The 22807-nt window shown below is 37.2% G+C and overlaps 3 protein-coding genes across 8 annotated transcripts in view; 1 reads left to right on the top strand and 2 right to left on the bottom strand.

The window, feature by feature from the left end:
* The window catches only part of cc2d1a (coiled-coil and C2 domain containing 1A), a 31653-nt gene extending 25834 nt beyond the window's left edge, over positions 1-5819 (bottom strand). Inside the window, exons 1-6 of one of the 5 annotated variants that reach the window (XM_022674474.2) lie at positions 5616-5819; positions 5071-5171; positions 3675-3750; positions 3385-3526; positions 2566-2672; positions 879-1115 (exon numbers count right to left, since the gene is read on the bottom strand). In XM_022674474.2, coding sequence (XP_022530195.2) covers positions 879-1115; positions 2566-2672; positions 3385-3526; positions 3675-3731 — 543 coding nt within the window. In that variant the 5' untranslated portion in view covers positions 3732-3750; positions 5071-5171; positions 5616-5819. Of the gene's footprint in view, positions 1-878; positions 1116-1227; positions 2042-2565; positions 2673-3384; positions 3527-3674; positions 3751-5070; positions 5172-5615 lie in introns of those variants that run through there. The other 4 variants (XM_022674477.2, XM_022674473.2, XM_049469610.1 and 1 more) reach the window with 4 other exon arrangements.
* A 725-nt stretch (positions 5820-6544) lies between these two features.
* Positions 6545-15228, top strand: si:ch211-286b5.2 (uncharacterized). Of its 2 annotated transcripts, none has more exons than XM_049469609.1 (7): positions 6545-6616; positions 7915-7954; positions 8156-8265; positions 8374-12201; positions 12972-13123; positions 14090-14188; positions 14506-15228. In XM_049469609.1, the coding sequence occupies exons 2-7, from the start codon at positions 7930-7932 to the stop codon at positions 14612-14614; spliced, it is 4323 nt and encodes a 1440-aa protein (XP_049325566.1). In that variant the 5' UTR covers positions 6545-6616; positions 7915-7929; the 3' UTR covers positions 14615-15228. The 2 variants fall into 2 exon arrangements, with proteins under 2 accessions (XP_049325566.1, XP_049325564.1); XM_049469607.1 differs by lacking the exon at positions 6545-6616 and adding an exon at positions 6750-6944.
* A 1839-nt stretch (positions 15229-17067) lies between these two features.
* nanos3 (nanos homolog 3) lies at positions 17068-22095 on the bottom strand. The gene is made up of 2 exons (XM_007229542.4): positions 22009-22095; positions 17068-18766 (listed from the first exon to the last, which is right to left on the bottom strand). Exons 1-2 carry the CDS (start codon positions 22062-22064, stop codon positions 17848-17850), a joined length of 975 nt encoding a protein of 324 aa, XP_007229604.3. The 5' UTR covers positions 22065-22095; the 3' UTR covers positions 17068-17847.
* Between the last annotated feature and the right edge of the window lie 712 nt (positions 22096-22807).

The raw sequence follows: 22807 nt of genomic DNA on the forward strand, positions 1-22807 counted from the left end.
TGCTATGCAGTGAAATTATAGTGTTTGTTCTACTTGTACAATTGTGTTGTAATTGCTCTTATTGTAATATATAATATATATTGTTATGTATTTTCTCTGTTATTGCAGACTCAAAGTAATACTACTGCTAATTGCCAAATCCATAAAGCCACCTAAACCATCCTATGCCTCTCTGTCTTCTATGTCCTGACCGACATACGGGAGTGTTTGCTGCTTATCCAAAACGTACTAGCCCTCCTAGTGAGATCTCCCTCACAAGTATAATCATAATGTGGCAAAATAAATAATATAGCATAAAATAATATAATGCAGCAAATAATATTGCAGAATATTAGTGCATGCATATCGCCGCTGTCCAATGAAAAACACTTATCTCCAAAACAGAAAAAACCTTGTAAACTTTCAGTGGAAGTCAATGTAAAAAGAGTTTATTTCAGATCATTTTGAAGAGTTTCTATTGGTCTATGCATTAAGAAATTTTGGCACAGTGTAAGGGACAGTTTGTCTGTTCAAATTATAATTAGTAGTAAACAAAAAAATTAACAAAAATGGAGATAAGTGTTTTTCATAGGACAGCGACGATATAAACTGCTAACTAAAACAATTATACAATAAATACACTTAAAACTTCACAGTAAATAATAGACTACTTTTAAGACAGAACAGCCCTATTATCACGATATGGATTTTTAACATCATGATATTTCTGTGTCACGATATATTGTATACGATATAATATTGCCCATCCCCAATATCAATTATCACAGAATCAGTGATCAGTATCATGATCTCATGCAGACCTGGCTGCCAACCTTGAGAGAACTTTCTGAAGTACAAACCCCCATCAACTATCTCTAAATAAATTCCCTCTGGTCTACCTTCAGGCCTCGATCGTATCGGCGAGCCTTGCTGGTCTCTCCTGCTGCGTTGGCGTTGGTTATGGCAGTCTGGTACATTTCAATGCGCTCCTGTAGCTGGGACTCCAGCCCTCCCGCCCCACTCGGGGTAGTTGGGGTGGATTTAGATGGCAGGTTAGAGCGCTGGGCAGGTGTGGGAGCAGGCACTGGTTTAGCGACTGGTTCATCATCGTCCTCCAACACCTCATTCAGCTCGGCCTGAATTACACAGAAACAATAAAAAAGAACAAGTTAAATACAAGTTTCCACAATACCACAATCTAACATAATTAAATTATTAATTCATAATGACAGTATAAAGCCCACGAACAACAAACCAGTCACTCAGATCATCCATGAAGCCCAAATCTGAAGCCATGTCTACATGTGGAGCATCTTGTAGATTCCCATCCACACTAAAGCAGCAGCAGGTCAGAGCTCTGAAAACAGAGCTCCCAGTGTTTTCATGTGGGCGGATTGAACACTGTACACTTCTGAAAAGCGCTGACATCACAGTGTCAGTTTATGCTCAGTCAGTGATGTTTTGCTCTGCTGGCACAGCTGATGACCCGCTTGTTTCTGTGTGGTCAGCAGAATTGGGTTTTTAATTGCATGATTATCTAATTTATCTTTAGTTTAACAATACAGTATCAGTCTAGATAAACTACAGTACCAGCCAAGAGGATGGACACAACTTCTTATCCAGTTTTCTTCTTTTTCCATAGTAAATGAATGGTGAAGTGATCTATCAGACTATGAAGGAACACATAAGGAATCATGTAGTAACTTAAAAGTGTTAAAAAAAATACTCTGTAAAGAAGCATTTAGATGCTCTTATCTGGGGAGCTGTTAACTTTTAGCAGTTGCTGAGGCTGGTAACTCTGATGAACTTATGCTGTACAACTGATGAGAGCCAGTTCCATCATGAAGTTTTTAATGGTCTTTGAGACCATTCATAAAAATGTCTTAAAGTATTTTTTTTCTTTATTTAATTGAGTAGCTCTTGCTTCTTATAACACAGATTATAACTTTATTTAAATATTCACTGTATACCTGTAACTCTACCTCTTCACTACTTTACTTTAACTGATGCTCTCAAACACTTTATTAAGAGACAAGAAATTCAAGTAATTAACTCTTGATGAGTTCAACACAGCTGTTAACTGAAAGCCTGAATTCCAGGTGACTACCTCATAAAGCTGACTTTATGGGCAGCTTTACAGCAAAGATGTGCAAAACTGTTTAATCTAAGCAAGAGGTGCTACTTTGAAGAATTTTAAATATAAAGCATATTCTGGTTTGTGTAACACTTTGATCATATTTACTAAATAATTCAATATGATTGTCTTTATAGTCTTTATTATATAGTTTGAATGAGTTTAGTATTAATTTGCAATGCAGAAATGCAAAGAAAAAATGAAAAAGCACAGAATTAAAAGTTGATACTGATACTGTATATGTCCAAAGATTTTGTAGAAAACCCCTTCTAACAAACCCATAAAGCCTCCAGCACTGGACCAGTGGAACTGGGTTCTCTGGAATCCTGGTGCTCCATCCAATACTTATAAGATGAGTTGGGGAGTTTATATACATTTATAGCTGCCCCAATACTTTTTTTCTGTATACTCTTTTTTTAACATGAGAAGAGATCCAATGTTTTCCACATTACCAGAAGATCAGAATCGTCCTCCAGATCACCATCCTCATCATCTTCATCGTCCAGGTCCTTCATACACAGAGCAGCCATGCGCTCAATGTCCCCCATTGGGACTGGAGCTATTGAGAGAGAGAGAGAGAGAGAGAGAGAGAGAGAGAGAGAGAGAGAGAGAGAGAAAGAGAGAGAGAAAGAGATGCAGATGTACAAAGAGAGAAGTGAAAAGTGAAGTTATTTTCATCAATAGTTTCATCTCTGCTCTATCACATCTCTCTAACTTTTATCATTAAATGCCCCATACATATATTTACATTATTACATTTTGTTCCTGAAGTTTTTGCAATTTAGCAAAACAAAAATACCCACAATTCATTTTTAAACCACTTTTAACCTTTATATCTTTATTATATTTGTTATTTGTTATAAGATTTATAAGATTTTATAACATCTTATAAGATTTATAAGATGTTATAATGTCTTTTTGATCTCACAGTATGTGTGGCTCTAAATGTAATTTATACATATTCTAAATCTGAAATGTGTATGCTTTATAGGTATTAGAATACTTGTATTAAATTTGTAGTATTAGTAGTAGAAATTTAGGGAAAAAAAGACAATCCTGATTTAACAACACATTTACATCACACACACTATTTTACGACAAAAAGATAAAAAAGATATTTATGGTAATTCGGGTAAAATTGGGTAAAAAAGGACGTTGAAGGACGTTAGCTTTATTCCTAACATACATCTCTACATCACTACTCTAAAGATCTTCTAAAAAACCTGAAGGTAAATGAGGAAATAAAAAAAACAGCTTCACGCTGTCTTTACCTTTTCCATCTTTCTTGCCGGGTGTTCTACCACCTCCAACTCCTCCGCCAATCAAAGCAAGAAGCTCCGCCTCCAACTCCTCATCATTTCCTCCAGAGTCATCCAGCCCACCATCTGGAGAAAGATCTAGAAGCAGTCCCATCTAAAATGAATGAATGGATGGATGGATGATTAAGTGGTAAAAGAAAAAGAAAAACATTGTAAGGAATTAGTATAAAGCTCCTTAAATAAATCCTTTATTTTTTACTTTAATTTTTGCCACCCCACACCCCAGCTCGTTCATCTGTTACCTGTTTGGCCCGGGCTGCTCCTTGGCCTTTCTGTGGAGGGTTCCGACTACGGCTCATTATTGCTGGAGTCTCAAAACTGTAACAAAAAGCAAAAAAATCAGATTATGTTTTAAAACACCAGAAAATAAAACCTAGACAAGCAGAGTGAATAACAAATCATATTAAACTCACAATTACTTGAAAATCTCTTACAGCTCTCTGCTTAAACGCTCAATGCATGAATGAATGAACAGACATGCTCCTAGTTGTCTGGAGAGGTCAACAATCCCAGCTATGCATGTGGGTTCATCCTAGCTGAATAAAGTAGGTAGAGAGTATGGGAGAGGAGCTGAAATTAACTAATATGATAAGAACACAGTCATACTCAAATGATTCATTTTCACTCCTTATGAGCTTTAAAATCATATGATCAAGATTGTTTGGACATTATTTGACAAGACCTTACAATAAGTTTAATACAGTAATGTATTTTATATAATACCATTTATTTTTTATTATTATTATTTATTATTATTTAATCAATGTTATTTTTGTCCTATATTATTTATAGGATTGTTTCACAGACAGGGACTAGACATATGTTTTCCTTTCAATGGGAAAAAATATCTGTAGTCTAAATCTAGTCTTAATCTAGGCAGGGAAACTTATCAATGCAGTTTATATCCAAATACTTAGTTTGTTACTTCTTTCTTCTTTTATGTAACTTTCTATCCCGTTACTGCTGTAATACTGTGAATTCCCTATACAAAACAAGTTCTTTGCATAAAGAGATCTCATCAGCTCTATTCTTGCCAGTTTCAGTCCTTTTCAGAATGAGCCGTTTAAGGTCCCAGTCGCCTTTTATGCAAATAAATTGTAGGTACAGATCCCACCCTCAGACAAAGTCTACTGGCTAATCCTGCCGAGACTGTCAGACGTTCTCAACCAAAATCTAGTGGGGTGGGTGGGTGGGGTGGGGTGGGCTGGGCTGGGTGGGACATCACAATACGAGAGGAATATACAAGCGGCTCATAAATTCAAATAATTTCTGAGACCAAACTCTTACAGTTGATTCACAGAAAGAGGATGGATAAATTTATTTGAGCTTGGAGTGTTTATAGGGGTGGTCAAGACCCAAACGGAAATACAAAAGGACGCAAAAAAGTCAGTTTTATATAATATACCCCCTTCAGGTTTTGATCCTTTTCTGCCATACAATACATATATGTCAGCATGTATCGGTTTTAAATATCTAGACGTCAAAATCGATTTGTGTGTCCATAGTTTCTGCTTAAGCACACCTGCTTTCAACTCACCTACCAGGTTTAGCAAGGATATCACCCTCAGTTCCTCACCTGCAGCTCTGCAGTCCACCTTAAAAGAGACTGTTTATTGGTGTTCCAGCTAAAAGTCATACCTGCAGTATTCATATTCAGCGAGCTTCTCAAAGTGGGTGTGGTTATCTGGGTCTATCTCTGTCAGTATGCCAAGAATCTGATCCTAGATCAGCACTTTTACCTGGTTACAGAAGGTTTAAGAATATGGACACAGGTGTGTTAGAGCAGGACAAAGCCATATCATAAAACTGTAGAGTGCAGGTGGTTTACAGATCTACAAAACCTAACTATTAATAAAAACAGAACCAGAACCTCACCTTTACTGATCCTCTGGTATTTAAAGACACAGTATGATTTAATTCCGATTTAATACAGAAACTAAAGCTTCACCAACAGCAACACTACAGCGTGGCCACTATAATCATCAGCCTTCCCCAGTACAGAAACCCCACAGCTCTGAAATAAACACGCAGATCTGCAGGTCCAGGTTCAGGTCCAGCCTGAGTGAGTGCTAGCTAGCGTTCACTGCTACAGTTAGCATGAAGCTAACGAGCTAAAATGAGCGAATATTTACATTAAACACAGCGAGACACGGCAGAACCCGCTGGATTCTGTGATTGCTTACCTTCAGCATGTGTTTCTGGCCGGTTTAAAGCTGTTAAACTGTGTAATTTCTCCACTTTTCTCCAATGTTTTTCTCCCACTGCTATCCTTAAACCGTGCTGTCACTGCTGCTGCTACCACTTCCTGCTTTTCGCCTCGTTTCCATTGGCAACCAAAGTACTTTACGACAATAGTCGGCTTTAAAGAAAACAGTGCTAAAAAGTAGCGTAGTATTTATTTATTTTATTTATTTTTTTGCTGGTTTGGAAATGAAACTAGTGAATTTGTATAACGTTATATAAAAAATACATAAGATCGTTTTTAATTTATTTGAATATTAACACCAAAAAACGTATAATACTTGTATAAAATATATACTTTAACAGTTTTGGAAAACAAATAATATATTTTCATTTGATTGATTGATTGATTGATTTATAATATTAACATTGAAAAAATAAATGTTTGGTACCTAATGTGAAAGAGGTCTTGCCCCTTTCTTCCTAATTTAAATAAAACAATACTTTTATTTAGTTTAGTTTACAACGAATTAAATAAGAGAGTTTTAACGTATAAAACTATATAATTAAAAAAATAATAATTTCAAAGGGTAGGTTTTGGTGGCTAAAGTGACAAAAGGTGGTTTACAATTTCTTTTGAGCAATTTTAACAAAACAAACAAACAAAAATATTATTATGATTTATTTTGCAACAGTTTTGGAAATTAAATAGAACTTTAAATGTATTCGAATATTAACATAAATAAATAAAAAATAAATGTGTGGTAACTAATAAGTCTTGCCCATTTTTTCTCCAATTTAAATAAATCAATTCTTAGTTGGTTTACAATTTCCCCTTAATAGTTTAAACAAAAATACAAAATAAATATTCATATTATGAAAACAGTATTTTGCAACAGTTTTGAAAATTTATAGAGGTCTTTATAAATTTATTTGAATATTAGCATTGAAAAAAAATCTATGTAAACAATGAAGGTGTAGGTTTGCTTGTGCCTAAAATAAGGTATTTCCTTTTCTGTCCTAAATTTAATTTAATATATTAAAATGTTCCCGTCCTAATATGAACAAAAAAATGCTTATGAAAATAAATAGTGTATTTATTCAGAGTATTTACAGTTACAGAGGATTATATAAGTATATTTTAATGCCTGGTGCCTGATGGGATGTGAAGGTGGTCTTGCCTTAATTTGCTGTTAAATTTGTCCACAGATCTTTGAACTCCTAGAAAAATGTAATTAAGTGTTTATATGGGAACTGTATCTTAAAGTTAAGAAACTGCTGAACTATTAGTCTAGTTTTGTTCTGATTTAGCTCTTAAAATACTAAAGAAGGTAAGTGGAAGTAAAAAAAACGTGCTAGCTATCTACCTACTTAGCTAAGCTAACCTAGGTAGCTTAGCTAATGCTAAGCTAAGCTAGTAGCATGTGCTAGCTTATGAGTTTAAATGCTTATATGATCAGATTTTGTATAATAAAAGAGGTATAAGCTACATTTCTGACTGAAAATGTGAGCTTTAGATTACAATTTTACAAAGATATTAAAACATACATAATTTTTATAGAGTTAAACCCCTAGCTATCCATCTAGCTAGCTAGTTAGCTAGTGGTTAGCTATCTAAATTGAATAAAGTTACACCTTTAAACTGAGGGAACACTTCATTAAATAAAATAAAAAATATATATATTTTTTTATTCATTTCAGCACAAACTGTTCTGAACAGACGGAACAGATTATTAAACTGAGTGAACAGATTGCAATACCAACATAGTTGATATTAGTATTTTTTTCATTAATATGATCAGTATGCTAATAAAACCCAGCTAAGTTTAAAATTTTAAGGATTAAAATTTTTATATTTTTCCTGTGTTTTTAAACGTACATTCGGGTCAGTTTGATCTGTAATATGTTTGACAGCAGGGTCAAGGTGATTGATTGGTAACCCTTTTAGACCTGAATTGAAATGCAAACAAGGTTCAGTAAATAAATAAATAAAATTATAAATAAATAAATGTAAAAAATATTTGTTTAACATTGTTATTTTTAACCTGTATAACTATTATTTAACTTATTGTATGTCACAAATCATCCCTATGGAGTAAAACTAAATACATGATAGAAAAAAAATATTTTGCCTCATTAGCTCGGATGCTGCCGTGTTTTATTTTTTATTTGTTCAATTAAAGGAACAATTTATTAAATAAAAAAACTATGTTTCTAAAGAATATTTTTCTACATTAATACTTCAGTTTCTTCTTATAGTTTGCTTAAATTTTGATTCCCCGTTTTTATCTGTCCTTACAGCTGGTTGGAGCCACAATGAAAAGGAAGGCACAAACTGCAGGTTGGCTAATATTTAGATTTAGACCATTTTCATTAGCTTTATCCAAGGAGTACGTAAACACTAATAATGCTTCCTTTATTAATATTTTATGCACCGTGCACCATAAGTCAACATTTTAAACATAGTCCAATGTGAAAGAGTTGTCTGACATGTTTTATTGTATTGATAGTGTTGTGTAGAGAATACTGTTTATTTTGTCAGAGTTCAAGCCTCCCATGAAGAGATTTGCCAGGATAAGCAGACGGAACAGCAGAGAAAACGCTGGCGAATCTGCCGAAACTGGAGAAATACAGCCAACAGATGCAAAGCAAGTAGGTTTTAGTGCAGACATGTCTCAAGTCTTTAAGAACCGTTCATGCATTCAGTAGGATACTGCATTACCTTTACTCTTTTCTAATGTGTTTCCATTTTCATTTAAGATTTCAGCCACTGTAGCTTCCAGTATTCAGTCTGCAGCACCCTTGGGCAACTCTGAAGAACATCAACCACAATGCAGCCCACAACTTGACTCAGACCTGATTGATTTAAACATCAAACATCCTGAGGATGCAGGAATGGAAGAGGACACTGGTCCTAAACATCAGACACCTCAACTTCGCAAAGGTTCCTTGGACGAGACTGGAGATGACATGCTTGTGAACATAGAAGAGATGTCTGGTGCCATAGCAGTGCCAGCAAAGGCCTGTGAAGAACCAGAACCAGAATGCCCAAAGTCTCCACCAAAGAAAAGATTGAGAAGAAGGATGGGTATGTGTGGCCTAGGAGACAGGAAGAGAAGGCTAGTTAATGATGGACAACAGTGTAGGCAATCTCCCACTGAAACAAAGATGGCGGAAAGTACAGAAGCAACTGGTAAAGAAAGTGGAGATGTACTGAAATGTATTGATGATGGTTCTCCCCTCTTGAAAAATGAAGGAACCACGGAATCAGTGTTTTTAGAACAAAATCACAGCAGCCTACAGCAGATGATGACAGAGGGAGCATCGTCAACTGAGCAGGAAATACAAGATCTACCATCAGAAACTGCTTGGAAAATTGAGGAATCTGACCTTAAAGAATGTAGAACATTCCATGGTATGGATATGGTTTCTAAGGCTTCAAAGATAATTGCTGATTGCCTTGATGATGTAGAAATGCAATATGGCCCCACTGGTCATGATACGGAGGATAGTGGTATGGCTGAAACAGGACTTCCCGAGGAAGAGTACCAAGTTGGGGAAGAAGCAAACTATGGCTGTACTGATCTCGCAGATGAAGATTCCAACAAAGGCTCCAAGGAAACAGATGAACACCTTGTTGAAGTTCCTGAAAAACTGTTTTTTGGCCTGCTTGGTGTTACCAGTGTGACTTCTGGCTCTAGTTCTGTTCCTGGTGTTGTTTCTGATGGTTCCAAAAGTACCCCAGTTGATGTAGCTGAGAAAATGAATTACAGTTCTATTGGTACTAATGATGCTACTGAAGACTCCAAGGTAAAAGCAGAGCAACATCATGCCTCTACTCAAGAAATTCACAAAGACTCCACTGAAACAACTAACAAGGATTCGACTCAAGAAGCTGAAGATGTAAGCCACGGCACTGATACTGTTACTGAAGTTTGTGAAGGTTCAAGAGAACCGATTGAACACCTAGTTAATGAGGCAGTGATCTTTGGGTCTACCAGTGTTACTGCAGTTTGCAAGGGCTCTACAGAACAAATTGAGCACCCAGTTGATGAAGCAGTAATCAATTGCTCCAACAGTGTTAATAAAGTTTGTGGAGGTTCTAAAAATCCAACTGAATATGCAGGTGAAGTTGCTGAAGATGAGAAGAACTATGGTTCTGCAGCAGTTACCAACGACGATTGTGAAAGTTCTGTAGAAGTGAATAAGCTCCCAGTTGCTGATAGGGGGATCTATGGCTCTCCCAGTGATACTGAATTTTGTGAAAGCTCTAGAAAACCAACTGAACTCACAGTTCAAGTGACAGAGGAAGTGACCAATGGTCCTATTTATTATATTAAATTCTGTGAATGTTCAAAAGAATGGACTGAGCACCCAGTTGAACTGAGTGAATTGGAGAGCTATGCTTCTACTGCTGGTACCAATGAAGTTTCTGAAGATTCTAAGGAAACTATTGGGCACCCTCCTCAAATGACTGAAGAAGTGAACTGTGCTTCTACAGCTATTACCAGTGATGTTTCTGAGTGTTCTAGAGAACAGATTGAGAACCCAAATCAGTTGGCTAAAGAGGAGAGCTGTGGTTCTAATGGTGTTACCAATGAAGTATGTGAAGGATCTACAGAATCAACTGAGCTCCCAATTCAACTGGCTGAAGAAGTGAGCTATAGTTCTACTGTTGTTACCAATGAAGTTTCTGAAGGTTCTACAGAACCAGCTGGACACCCAGTCGAAATGACTGAAGCACTGACCTGTGGCTTCATTTGTTTTACTGAAGGTTCTACAGAAATGAGTAAGCACATGGTTGACGTGGCTGAGAAAAAGAGCTTTAGTGCTGTTGGTCTTGGTCTTGCCAACAAAGCTTGTGAAAGCTCTGATGAACTGAATGGGCACTCAGTCCACATGACCAAAGAAGTGATTTCTACCACCAGTTATGTTTCTGAAGTTTCTTCAAAACAGACAGAGAACCCATTTCATGTGGCTGAGGAAGAGACCTGTGGTTCTAATGTTACCAATGAAGCTTCTGAAGGTTCTAAGGGGCTGATTAATCACTTAGTTCAAGTGGACAAAAAGGAGATTTATGTATCTGCTGCTTTTACCAATAAAGCTTCTGAAGATTACCTTGAACCAGCAGGGTGCACTGTTAAAGTAGGTGAGGAAGAGAGCTATGGTCGTACTGTCATTACCAGTGAAGTTCCTCAAGGTTCTACAGAATGGACTGGGCACCCAGCTCAAGTGGCTGAAAATGAGAGCTGTGGTTCTAGTGCTATTCCAAAAGAAGCTTCTGAAGGTTCTAGAGAATCGACTGAGAATTTGGTTCAAGTGGATGTAGATGAGAGCTGTGGTTCTAACACTGTTACCAAAGAAGCTTCTGAAAGTTCTAGAGAATCAGCTGAGCATGCTGTCCAATTGGCTGAAGATGAGAGCTATGGATCTAACACTGTTCCCAAAGAAGCTTCTGAAGGTTCTAAAAAATGGACAGGGCATCCACCTCAAATGGCTAAAGAGAAGAGCAATGGTTCTACTGCTATTACTAATGAAGTTTCTAGAAGATTTAGAGAATCGACCAAGCACTCCATCAAATTCGCTGAATATGAGAGCTGTGGTTCTAACACTCTTCCCAAAGAAGCTACTGAGGGTTCTAGAGAATCGATTGAGCATTCGGTCCAAGTGGATGTAGATGAGAGCTGTGGTTCTAATACTGTTCCCAAAGAAGCTTCTGAAGGTTCTACAGAATGGACTGGGCACCCAGCTCTAGTGGCTGAAGATGAGAACTATGGTTCTACTGCTGTTGCCAACAAAGCTTTTGTAGGTTCTCTTGAATTGACTGGGCACCCAGCTCAAGGGGTTGAAGATGAGAGCTATGGTTGTATTGCTATTACTGATGAAGTTTCTAGAAGATTTAGAGAATCGACTAAGCACTCCATTAAATTGGCTAAAGATGAGATTGGTGATTCTAACACTGTTCTCAAAGAAACTTCTGAAGGTTCAAAAGAATTAACGCAGCACTCTGTCCAAGTGGTTAAAGATGAGATCTGTGGTTCTAACACTGTTCCCAAAGAAGCTTCTGAGGGTTTTAAAGAACTAACTGATCAATCTGTCCTGTTGGCTAAAGAGGATAGCTATGGTTCTACAGCTATTGCCAGCAAAGCTTTTGTAGGTTCTCTTGAACTGATTGGGCACCCATCTCAAGTGACTGAAGAAGAGAGCTATGGTTCTACTGCTATTGCTAATAAGGTGCATGAAGATTCTTATAAAGTCAGTATGGAGGTCCAAGAAGCTTTAACAGCTTTGGAAGACAGTGACATGGAGCTAGACAGAAACCCAAGAAGACTTCAGCTAAACATTCAGACTAACTTGGAAGTTGGAATGTGCATGGAGCACTCAGACTATGGGCTGACTGCCTCCACTGAGGCAGCGTTTTCAGAACTATGTGAGACAGGAAGTCAATTTGAACACATGGAGTTAACTCAGATGTCCAATACAGCTGCAGAAGTGAGATCTACAGACCCTGATGGAAAACGAAGCAGCAGCACAGAGGGGCTGATGGGGCACAAAGCACCACCTACTGACCAAGAGGAGTTAACGAATGTGAGTGTAGTAGGAAAATTTGAGCTAATTTTAGGGGGAATTCTGCATAATTCATCAGTTTTTTTGTTTTTTTTTATTGTACAATATATTCCTGTACTCCATTACACATAGGCGTGGGCTAGTTCTGCACAACACTGAAAAAAATATGTTGCTATATTGAAAATACAGATTTTTTTTACCAGCTTTTAACAGAAATCAACAGACATCAGTGATCCATCATCAATGTGCGATGATTTAGACATACAGTTGGTGTATAAGTTTCTATTATTTCCACTTAATACTAAATAAGAACATTGCATTATGCTGCCTTCCATTTAATAACTTTGTTGAGACTTTGGAGCTCTTTGTTTTGACCATTCTTTACCAGTGTTTTATGGCAAATCCAACAAAAATATGTGCCAATTTTTATGTTCCAGGTTGGCACTGTTAACGATACCAGTTGATAAAGTATTTTGCACATCCATTTAGTATATAAACATCTCCACAGATAGAAGTTTGTACAATTGAGACACTAATAGATAGAAGTAATAATAATCTGTATAATACTACTACTGTGTCAACTACTGTTGATATGTAGGGCAGCCATCTTGGATTTTGAACTTTCTATATAGAAAATCCTATTTTTGGGGGCATTTCAATTGGATTTTTTAAAATGGAGCATTATGCAAAACTTTTTCTTTCACTAGTATGATATATTAGTGCTGTTAAACATGGTGTTGGGTGTTACTAGTCATTCATTCACTCTGCTCTGGTTGCTTGTATTCTTTCAGGACCTTCCGGTGACCTCTGCTATTGCCAAGCTGCAACCAATCTGCAACCGTAACCTGAATCTGGCTTTTACTGAGTTTTCTCAGGACCACAACAATATTCCCTCGTCTCTTTGCTCTGTGACAGACTCCCAGCTCAACAGCATCACGTTAGGGTGAGGAAGTGTCTATAACTGTGGGATATGTGGGTGGAGTCTCCTGCATTAAATGTGTCACAATCATTACTTCTATGAAGCATTCACGATAAACACGTCACACTGTGTATCGGTTCTGTGAGAGCATTCTGCCCAGTGTTTAGCCTTACTCACAAGATAACACCTCACAACTTTTACAGCATTCATGATTCATTTTCATACTGTTGCCCCATGACATGTCAGCGTATTTTTTCAATTTCTCAGGTTCCTTTGACTATTTGTGGAAGACATAAATGTTAATCTAATTAGCGTGTCTTAACTTTTTGCTTGAAATAACTACAGGGGTTGGACAACGAAACTGAAACACCTGGTTTTAGAGCACAATAATTGATTGTGGTGACGGACAGTTCTGGTGGAATCAGGAGAGTTGAGGTGCACATTGAATTCTGTCGTGATTTAATCAGCCGTGGTTTTATGTTTTTTGGATGCAATCCGGGTTAGCACCCGAACATCCCTTTCAGACAGCTTCCTCTTACAGCGTCCACAGTTAATCCTGTTGGATGTGGTCGGTCCTTCTTGGTGGTATGCTGACATTACCCTGGATACCGTGGCTCTTGATGCATCACAAAGACTTGCTGTCTTGGTCACAGATGCTCCAGCAAGACGTGCACCAACAATTTGTCCTCTTTTGAACTCTGGTATGTCTCCCATAATGTTGTGTGCATTGCAATAGTTAGAGCAGAACTGTGCTCTTACTCTGCTAATTGAACCTTCACACTCTGCTCTTACTGGTGCAATAATGTGCAATTAATGAAGATTGAACACCAGGCTGCTCCAATTTAGCCATGAAACCCAAAATCCCACACTAAAATGACAGGTGTTTCAGTTTCATTGTCCAACCCCTGTGGTAACATCTGTCCACTTGCTGCGTACAGGTATAAAAAAAAAGACAGCATGTACTTTTTAAATTATTTGACTCTATCTTAGCATGGAGCTGGAAGACCAAACAACTCTGGAAGGCTTTGTCCACCAGGAAGATGCCACAGAGTTGGTCTGTGGCCTCATCAAAGAGCTCTCATCACTAAAGTAAGAATAACCACTGAAAAACATCAGTTAAAATGAATATTGACTATTGTCTAAATAGCATAAATATGTATTTGTTTTATTTTGAAAATATCTACTTATTATACATGTGTTCTGTAGTGTTATCCACTGTCTTAATCAGTTTTAATCCTCAATATTTGTCTCAATACTGTAGTCCACATATTTAATGTTAATTCTAGATATTATTTAAGAAGTTTTATCCAGTAAAACTTGACAATGTATTCATTTAGTTAATTATAATGCATTTAATACATATAATTGTACTCTCTCTCTCTGCTCCTCTTACACAACCTCCTCAGCTGCATAGTAATGGCCGCCCACAAGGAGATGGAAGTACTGCGTCGAGGAAACAGGCCTCCAAAAGCTCCCATTCGCCGCAGCTTCAGCCTTCGCAATTCTGAGATCTAACCATCACACCAGAGCACTTTGAAGGTGGCTAGAAGCATTCTGGGTAATGTAGGGTCTCAGATACATGTAATAGACTCTTTGACGATACACTAACACTGACAGGTACCAAACGAATCAGTTCAGTTCAGAAGAGATTTTATCAGTTAGGACTGAGCTTTTACCACAAAAGCAGTACTTTGCCATCTTAACATTGGGTTTGTTTGCATGTCTGTGTTTTAGATGTTCACTTACATTTAATTTTATGACTCCAGCCATAATTCAATTTCCTTTAAGTGAAACAGATTCCCCTCAGATTCCATTTAAGGGTTAATCTACAGTTACAGTAGATACAGAATCACCAGCACTGTAATCTGTTGTACCCATACTTATTCTTACTATTCTTTTTCTTCTTCTATTGTTTAATGGGTGATGATAGAAAACATCCTGTAATTTTTTCTGAAAGTCTGGAACATCTAAAAAATATTTTTTTTACAGTTGATCTGGACAAAGATCACCGCTCATTTTAAGAATAGTTAAAAGTGAAAGCACCCTTATATACAGTTTGATAAGTATGCTAGGAAAGATTTTTTTACTATATTTGGTTAATTCTCTATTAACTCATATTTCTTAAGATGTGTAATATACCTGGTGTTTAAAACCAAAAACTGATTAATGCAAATTCCTTACATTCTAATAACCATCCATAGGTTTACTTAGACTTTATGCTCTATGTAGACATGTTCTATCATTCATTCATTAATTCATTCAGTCCACCTTAAATCCTTTGTTTTAACTGTCAGAGATCAGTTCTGTCCTACTGTTTTTGGTCCATCTCTACTTATAACTTTTGATTTCTTTTAAGGTGGACCTTTTCTATATCGTCAAAGACAATAAATGTTGATAGATGCAGAATAAAGACAGTAATCCACAACCACTCTTTTCTTCACACCACATTTTTTTTATTTTAAAATGTGAAAAACAAGGACACACATCTTGTAAAAAAAGACAAGTAACAAAACACTTTGGTTTTTAAGTTTTAAGTAGTTAGAAGTAGAAATATTCTTTAACATATTAAGATTTCAAAATATTTATCCATTCAAACAAGTCATGCTAAACGCCTTCAAAGTGAGCAGAAGCATGCAGTGCTCTTTTGATACGTCTCCAAAACACACACAATTATTTTAAAAGAAGGCAACATTGTTGTAATTATTATCAATGCAAGAATTGTAATAATTAAATCCAATGCAGTCTAAAAAACAACATTTAAAAAGATAAATCCAATGGTTAACGAGGTTAAAAGTTAAATCCTGTCCTGATATGTTGAGTACTATGTTACTGGTTTCCATTATTTTGACCAAAACAAGAATAAAAATGAATGCAGGTCAAGGCCAGATTTGCACCTGTGAATACAAGTTTGTTGTCAAAGAGCTTCAGTTGAGGTGAATTAAAGGAAATAAAACAAACAAACAAGTGAAAAAGGACAATCTTCAATCTGACACACTGAAAAAATCAATCAAACACCACACCACAAATGTGCACACGTTAATAAATACAACAGAAGACACGCCAATATCACGCCAATAGAAGTCTCCAAAGCAAACTAATATAGGACAAGCATTTCTGGGGCTCCATCTGCCCATATGACTTTTACTGCCTTTTACCCCAATAAACAATTAAACATGTAAAACAACACAAATATAAAAGAGCATCACTTTTAAATCTAGAATTAAGTTTAAAGCAAACAAGAAATGAACATGATTGATTGCTGATGCTAAGTTAAGTTGATCAACCACAACATGATCAATATCTGAAGTCTGCTTGTACAGTTTATAACGGAAGATGCTAGGCTAACAATGCTAACGAACACAGCACTTAAGTCTTAAGTCCATCACTGATTTCTATACTGCAAAAACACGCCCAAAAATGACAAAAAGTCATTTTTCAACACACTCATAGCTTCACAGCGCATCCACATCACAGAGAAAATGATACACAAGAATGAGAGCTAAATGCTAAAGCTAGCTCAAAAGTTAAGCTAAGTTAAGCTTAGCACATTATGTATACATATACACACATTGTATCAGTCCACACACTATAGTCTTCCAGTTTTCAGGCGTCAAGACAAATAGCTTAATAGATTATTAATAAAATATTTTTTTGGGACATGAGTTTACAAGTTTACAAATCCCAGGTCCAGAGAACAGTGTTAGCGAACATTAGCCTAGCATCTCTCGTTTTTTAAAGCACCGAACACAATTATATAAATCAGATATTTTAATTCAAATATCTTTTATGCAATTTTCTCCCCACAATTTAGCTTAGCCAATTAACCCACCCACTTACTAAGACTCCCACTATTTATTACTAGCAATGCAACTGCATGCTTCTTCCAATACATTTAAAGTCTAGCCAGACTAGCATGACTAGTCAACATCACATTGCACTTGAAGGAAAGCGCCGGATCCCCAGCTCTGATACATCAGCTAACAGATGCCTGTGATGACCTGCATCACAGATACCTGCCCACCCAGAGACAAACAGCATGGCCAGTTAACTGTGCTCGCTCTGACTCTGGCTGCTGATGACTGAGCCAATATGTCAGATATGTTATGGTTGATCAACCGCATCTGGGGTCAATTTGCAATCATTTTTTTTTTCGCCAAACAATTCCTTTAATCTGGGTCTAGGAAACGGACTTGGAAAGTATAGTAAGTTAAGTATACACTAACAAATTATGTACTGAAATTGGCTCGATTCAGATGTGTGGGCTACACCACAGAAATTCAATATACTACACCAACAGAATTACTTTAATTGGTGGCTTCACATATTAAAGAAGCTTAAGTTAATGTTGGGCTAACACTGTGCTGGGCTGACCAATCACATCTGAATCATCAAGCAAACTGTAATTTTATGTTAGTGTAATGTCAATATAATATAATATATTTCACAGCAAAACCAGTTAACAGTTACCATTTTTCTAACAACAACCTAAGAGCATTTATTTACCATTTAACATCTTAAAAGTAATGGTCTCCATCAAGTGTTTGGATCACATTAGCTTTTCTTTGAAGGGGAAATCTTTTCAAAGATTTGTGGTCAAATTTGTTTCTTTTGAATTGTTAGTCCTGTGTTACTTTTCTTTTAGATAACCCAATTAAGTCGCTCCAATAGGTGGAACTCAAACCTACTGGATTACCTAGTTTTGCTCTCCTTTTCGTGTTTTCCGCACCATATCCACATTTCTTGTCTCGCTACTTTTGCCTTTTCTTGTCTTTTCCCTCTGGCCGGGCGTATACCGAGCTGTACGTGCTGTCCACCAGGGGGCAGAAGCGGCGGGTATGCGCACTCGCCCCTGTTGCGCCGCACTGTGGGCACGCGTAGCGACGTAGGTACGGGCAGATCACGCAACCGCTGCGATCCTTCAGCCGGTGGGAGGTGTAGACGCTTTCCGCCTCGCCGTTATGCTTGCAGAAACTGCAGTGCTGCTTCCTCTCTGGAGACGAGGAGGAAATGCTGCTTGATGATCTGGAGCTGTTAACAGACATTTTCTCGCTTTTGTTGGCTGGTGAAGATTTCCTGTAGAAAGAGGAACCTGTTCCAGGTGGATTTGAGTTCTGAATGTAACCTTGCTCTTCACATTTGGCTGGTTGGTGGTTCCAGAAAACGTCGCCTGGAGACATCTCATGGTTACGAGACGTCTGCTTGCTCTTTCTGGCTGGAGAAGAAATCGGGAAGAAGGAAACAGGATCCCATGATGGTGAGTGGTGATTGCTTATCATATTTTCATCCTGATCTTCTGGTGACGTCATCCAGCTGGAGGTGGAAACTCCGCTAGAGGAAGTAAAGCTGCTGTAGCCAGCAGTTCGCTCACTCCCTATAGCTGATTGTGACGTTTGAGTCGTGAACCTTATGCAGTTTGGAGGATTTCCATGCAGTGGAGATGATGAGGACAGTGGCATTGATGATGAACACGAATGTTGCAGTAGGCAGTTGTTCCAAACACTCCTGGAGTCTTTTGTAGGGGGACCTTCAGGAAGCTTTCTCAAGCTGGACGTCTGCATTGTGGTCACCATGTCCGCGAGGCCCAGGTAATCTCGCCAAGGATCGAAGTATCGCTGCTTCTTCTCAAAGGGTTCCATCAGCACAGGTTTAAAGACTTCAGTCTGAGGGCTGCAGGATAAAAAGATAAGCTTGACATTAACACCTACTCTGAAAGCTAAAAACATTAGCACAAACATCAACCATCAACATTTAACTTAATTTAGAGATAAATCCAACACCATCAACATTATTCAACACTAGAGTCAAAACCAACACAACCAACCATTAAAACATGAACCATGGCATCAACACTACAGTTAACACCAACACCAACAAAATTGACACCAGCTCAAGTACAGACAACACTAGTAGTAACTAGGGCTGCAACGATTAGTCTATATAATCGACAATGTCGATTATTTAAATTTGGAGAATTGGAGACTAGTTTGTGTTTCCAAAAGTGCCCAAACACAACAGATTACATATTAAATCACAAAATATCAGTAATTTCCATGTTTAAACAACATTCAGATATTAAACTGCCATTTAAACCTCATGTTCTGCGGTTTCTAATATATCGTTGACTAATCGACTACTTGAAAAAATAATTGTCAGATTAGTCGACTACCAAAATAATCATGTTTGTGTTACCTATTAGTAACACAAACACCATTTACATCAGTACTCACATAAACAATAAACACCAAAATCCTAGAATAAATATCAACACAATGGACATTAAGACTAACATAGATGTAAACACTAGATTTAGCACAAACACCAAAGAAATACCAAAAAGACACCAGCTTCAGAGCAAAAATACTGACCTTAACATCCATATAAACAACCCTAATACTCACACAGACATCCACACTAATACCACAACTGCACATCAACATTAACATAAACACAAACACCAAAACACTAGAATAAACACCAACACCATGGACATTAACAGTGACATCAACACTAACACCAACACAGTTGACCCAAACAACGATATCAACACTAGAGTTAGAACCAATACTATAAAAATAAATCAAAGAAACACCACAAACACTTAAGAACAAAATACTACCATTCTCCACATAAAACAACCATAACACTTACACAGATATCCACAACCAATAGCACAACTGCACATCAACATTAACATAAACACTTACAATATTACTGTTAGCCCAATACCAATATGAACACAGGCAAACACTGACACCAACACCCACATAAGAAGAAAAGAAATACTGGCATCAGCATCAACACAATTATAACACACTTACAGACATCCACACTAACACCACCACTAGCACATTAACAAACACCAACACCATTGAAATTAACAGCGATAAACACTAACACCAACACAGTTAACCCAGACACTGATGTCAACACTAGAAGTAGCACCAACACCTATATAAGAACAAAAAGAAACACCACCAACGAAACAGCAACACCAATAAATGTTTAAGAACAAAATACTAATATTTACATCCACATACAGAACTGTAACACTCGCGGTTATCCACACTAATACCGCACATTAACATAAACACCAAAACCCTAGAATAAACATCAACACCATAGACATTAACACAAACACAGTTAACACAAACACAGATGTAAACACTAGAGTTGGCACCAACACCCAAATAAACACCAACACCTGCATAAACACCAAATTAAGAACAAAAAGTCTGACATCCACATAAACAACCCTAACACTCACACACTAATACCACCTCTACATCAACATTAACAAACACTAACAACAATACTATTAGCCCAATACCAAGATGAATACAAACCAATACTAACACCAACACCAACATAACAACAAAATAAATACTGGCACCGGCATCAACACAAACAATCATAACACTCACACAGACATCCACACTAATATCACCACTGGCACATTAACATAAACACAAACACCAAAACCCTAGAATAAATACCAACACTATGGACATTTACAGTAACATCAACACTAACACCAACGCAGTTAACACAAACATCAAGATCACACTAGAGTTAGCACCAACACCAGAACAATAACCAAAAGAACAACCACCAATGAAACACCAAAACCAACAAACACTTAGGAACAAAACACTAACATATACTTCCACACACACAACCATAACACTCACATATCCACGCTAATACCACCACTAGCACATTAACATCAACACAAACACCAACACAGTTAACCCAAACACAGCTTCCAACACTAGAGTTAGCACCAACACCAGAATAATAACCAAAAGGAACACCACCAACGAAATACCAACACCATTATTGTTTACAAACAAAATACTAATATTTACATCCACATACACATCTGTAACACTCACACAGATAACCAACCAAATTTAAAACAAAAATATTGACACACATACACAAGCAACCCTAACACTCACACAGACATCCACACTAATACCACCACTAGCACATTAACATAAACACAAACACCAAAACACTAGAATAAATACCAACACCATGGACATTGACAGTGACATCAACACTAACACCAACACAGTTAAACCAAACACTGATGTCAACACTAGAGTTAGCACCAACACCAGAATAATAACCAAAAGAAACACCACCAACACTTAAGAACAAAATACTAACATTTACATACACAACCCTAACACCCACACAGATATCCATACTAATCCACACCACTTAACATCAACAAACACCAACAATAGCATCAACACTGACACCGAAATCCAAAATCCAATGCAACACGAACACTAACATCGACAATATTAGCATTAACCAAATACCAATATTAACCTCAACATTAACACCAGCACTTACACGAACTAATTATCAGTCATTATTATAAAATGAAGGTCAGCATAAAGATTGCGACAACCTTTTTACCTGCATTTACGTATTTATTAGTATTTCTCTGTGTTTACCTCAACATGCATCAACCTCAAATTAATTTTCGTCACTAAATCAGCCACTCTGCAGCTCTGCACGCGCAGAAAAAAACACTCAACAAAACTGGTGCACGCTCCCAGCGCGTGCCTGAGCCGTGCACCAATCAGCAGCCCTAATTGCAGCGTGCACCTGGATTGACCTCAATTAGCGATAAAAGGAAAGGCGATTTCTCTGTTTTTAGTTACAAAAAATGAACTTTTACTCAAGGAAGCGTCTCGAGAGCCTCACCTGTCTGCTGTCCTACAAACATATGCATCATATACAAGCTGATACATGAACTCACGAGCTCGAGGACTGGAAACCAGTAAAAACCCAGCTAAATCTGAGAGTGGGGTGTTACTGGTTGAGGGTTGATTGATATTTTGATGATTATTATTAAATCAAATACATATTAATACTAATTAATGAGTACTGACCTCTTGTCGAACTCTCGTGCTGCTGTATCTCCTGAACTTTTCCTGAAGACGTTCATCTGAAAGTGCGATTGACTTAATGCTACTGCAAGCCGGGGCTTGTGGGCGGGGCTTATAAATAAAGTCACGCCTATATTTGACGTATTGAAGGTGTTTTGCCCTCTACTACTGTTGCTTTTCCCAGTACTTTCTTAAACTTTGGAAAGTGGGGGATAATGGGCGGGGCTAAACATTCTTCGCGAAGAGGGCGTGGCTAAACATTCTCAGCGAAGAGGGCGTGGCTAGACTTTTAATTTATTGTCCTGTCCTGTATACTGTAGTTTTTGGGATAATATCTCACTTAGCTAGATCACTTTTTATGATAATCCCAAATTTCAAGACTGTCCAATAAGGACGCTCCTCAGCTCTTTACATATTTAGCCATTAATTAATCAAAATATTTGGTTATAGTCTTACAGTCTTCAATATTAAATTTACAACAGAAAACTGGTTATTTAGAGTTTAGAGTTAGTGTTGCATGCTATAAATTAATTTATTCAAATATGGTCACCCTATCTTCACCTTATCTTTATTGTATTACTTTACAGATTCAGATTATTTTCTCTGTACTATTTTACAAGCTATTTCATCATTAGCAATATTATTTTTTAATAATTAAGAGCACTAAAACTTTGGTATGTCTCATTTTCTGTATCATATCTAAACAGAGCTCATACAGCTCTGGAAACAAATAGGAGACCACTGCAGTTTTTTATTCAGTTTCTCTAATTTTGCTATTTATACAAGAAAATGAGAAATGGCT

This window comes from Astyanax mexicanus, chromosome 21, assembly GCF_023375975.1.
Source record: "Astyanax mexicanus isolate ESR-SI-001 chromosome 21, AstMex3_surface, whole genome shotgun sequence".
NCBI lineage: Eukaryota > Metazoa > Chordata > Actinopteri > Characiformes > Acestrorhamphidae > Astyanax > Astyanax mexicanus.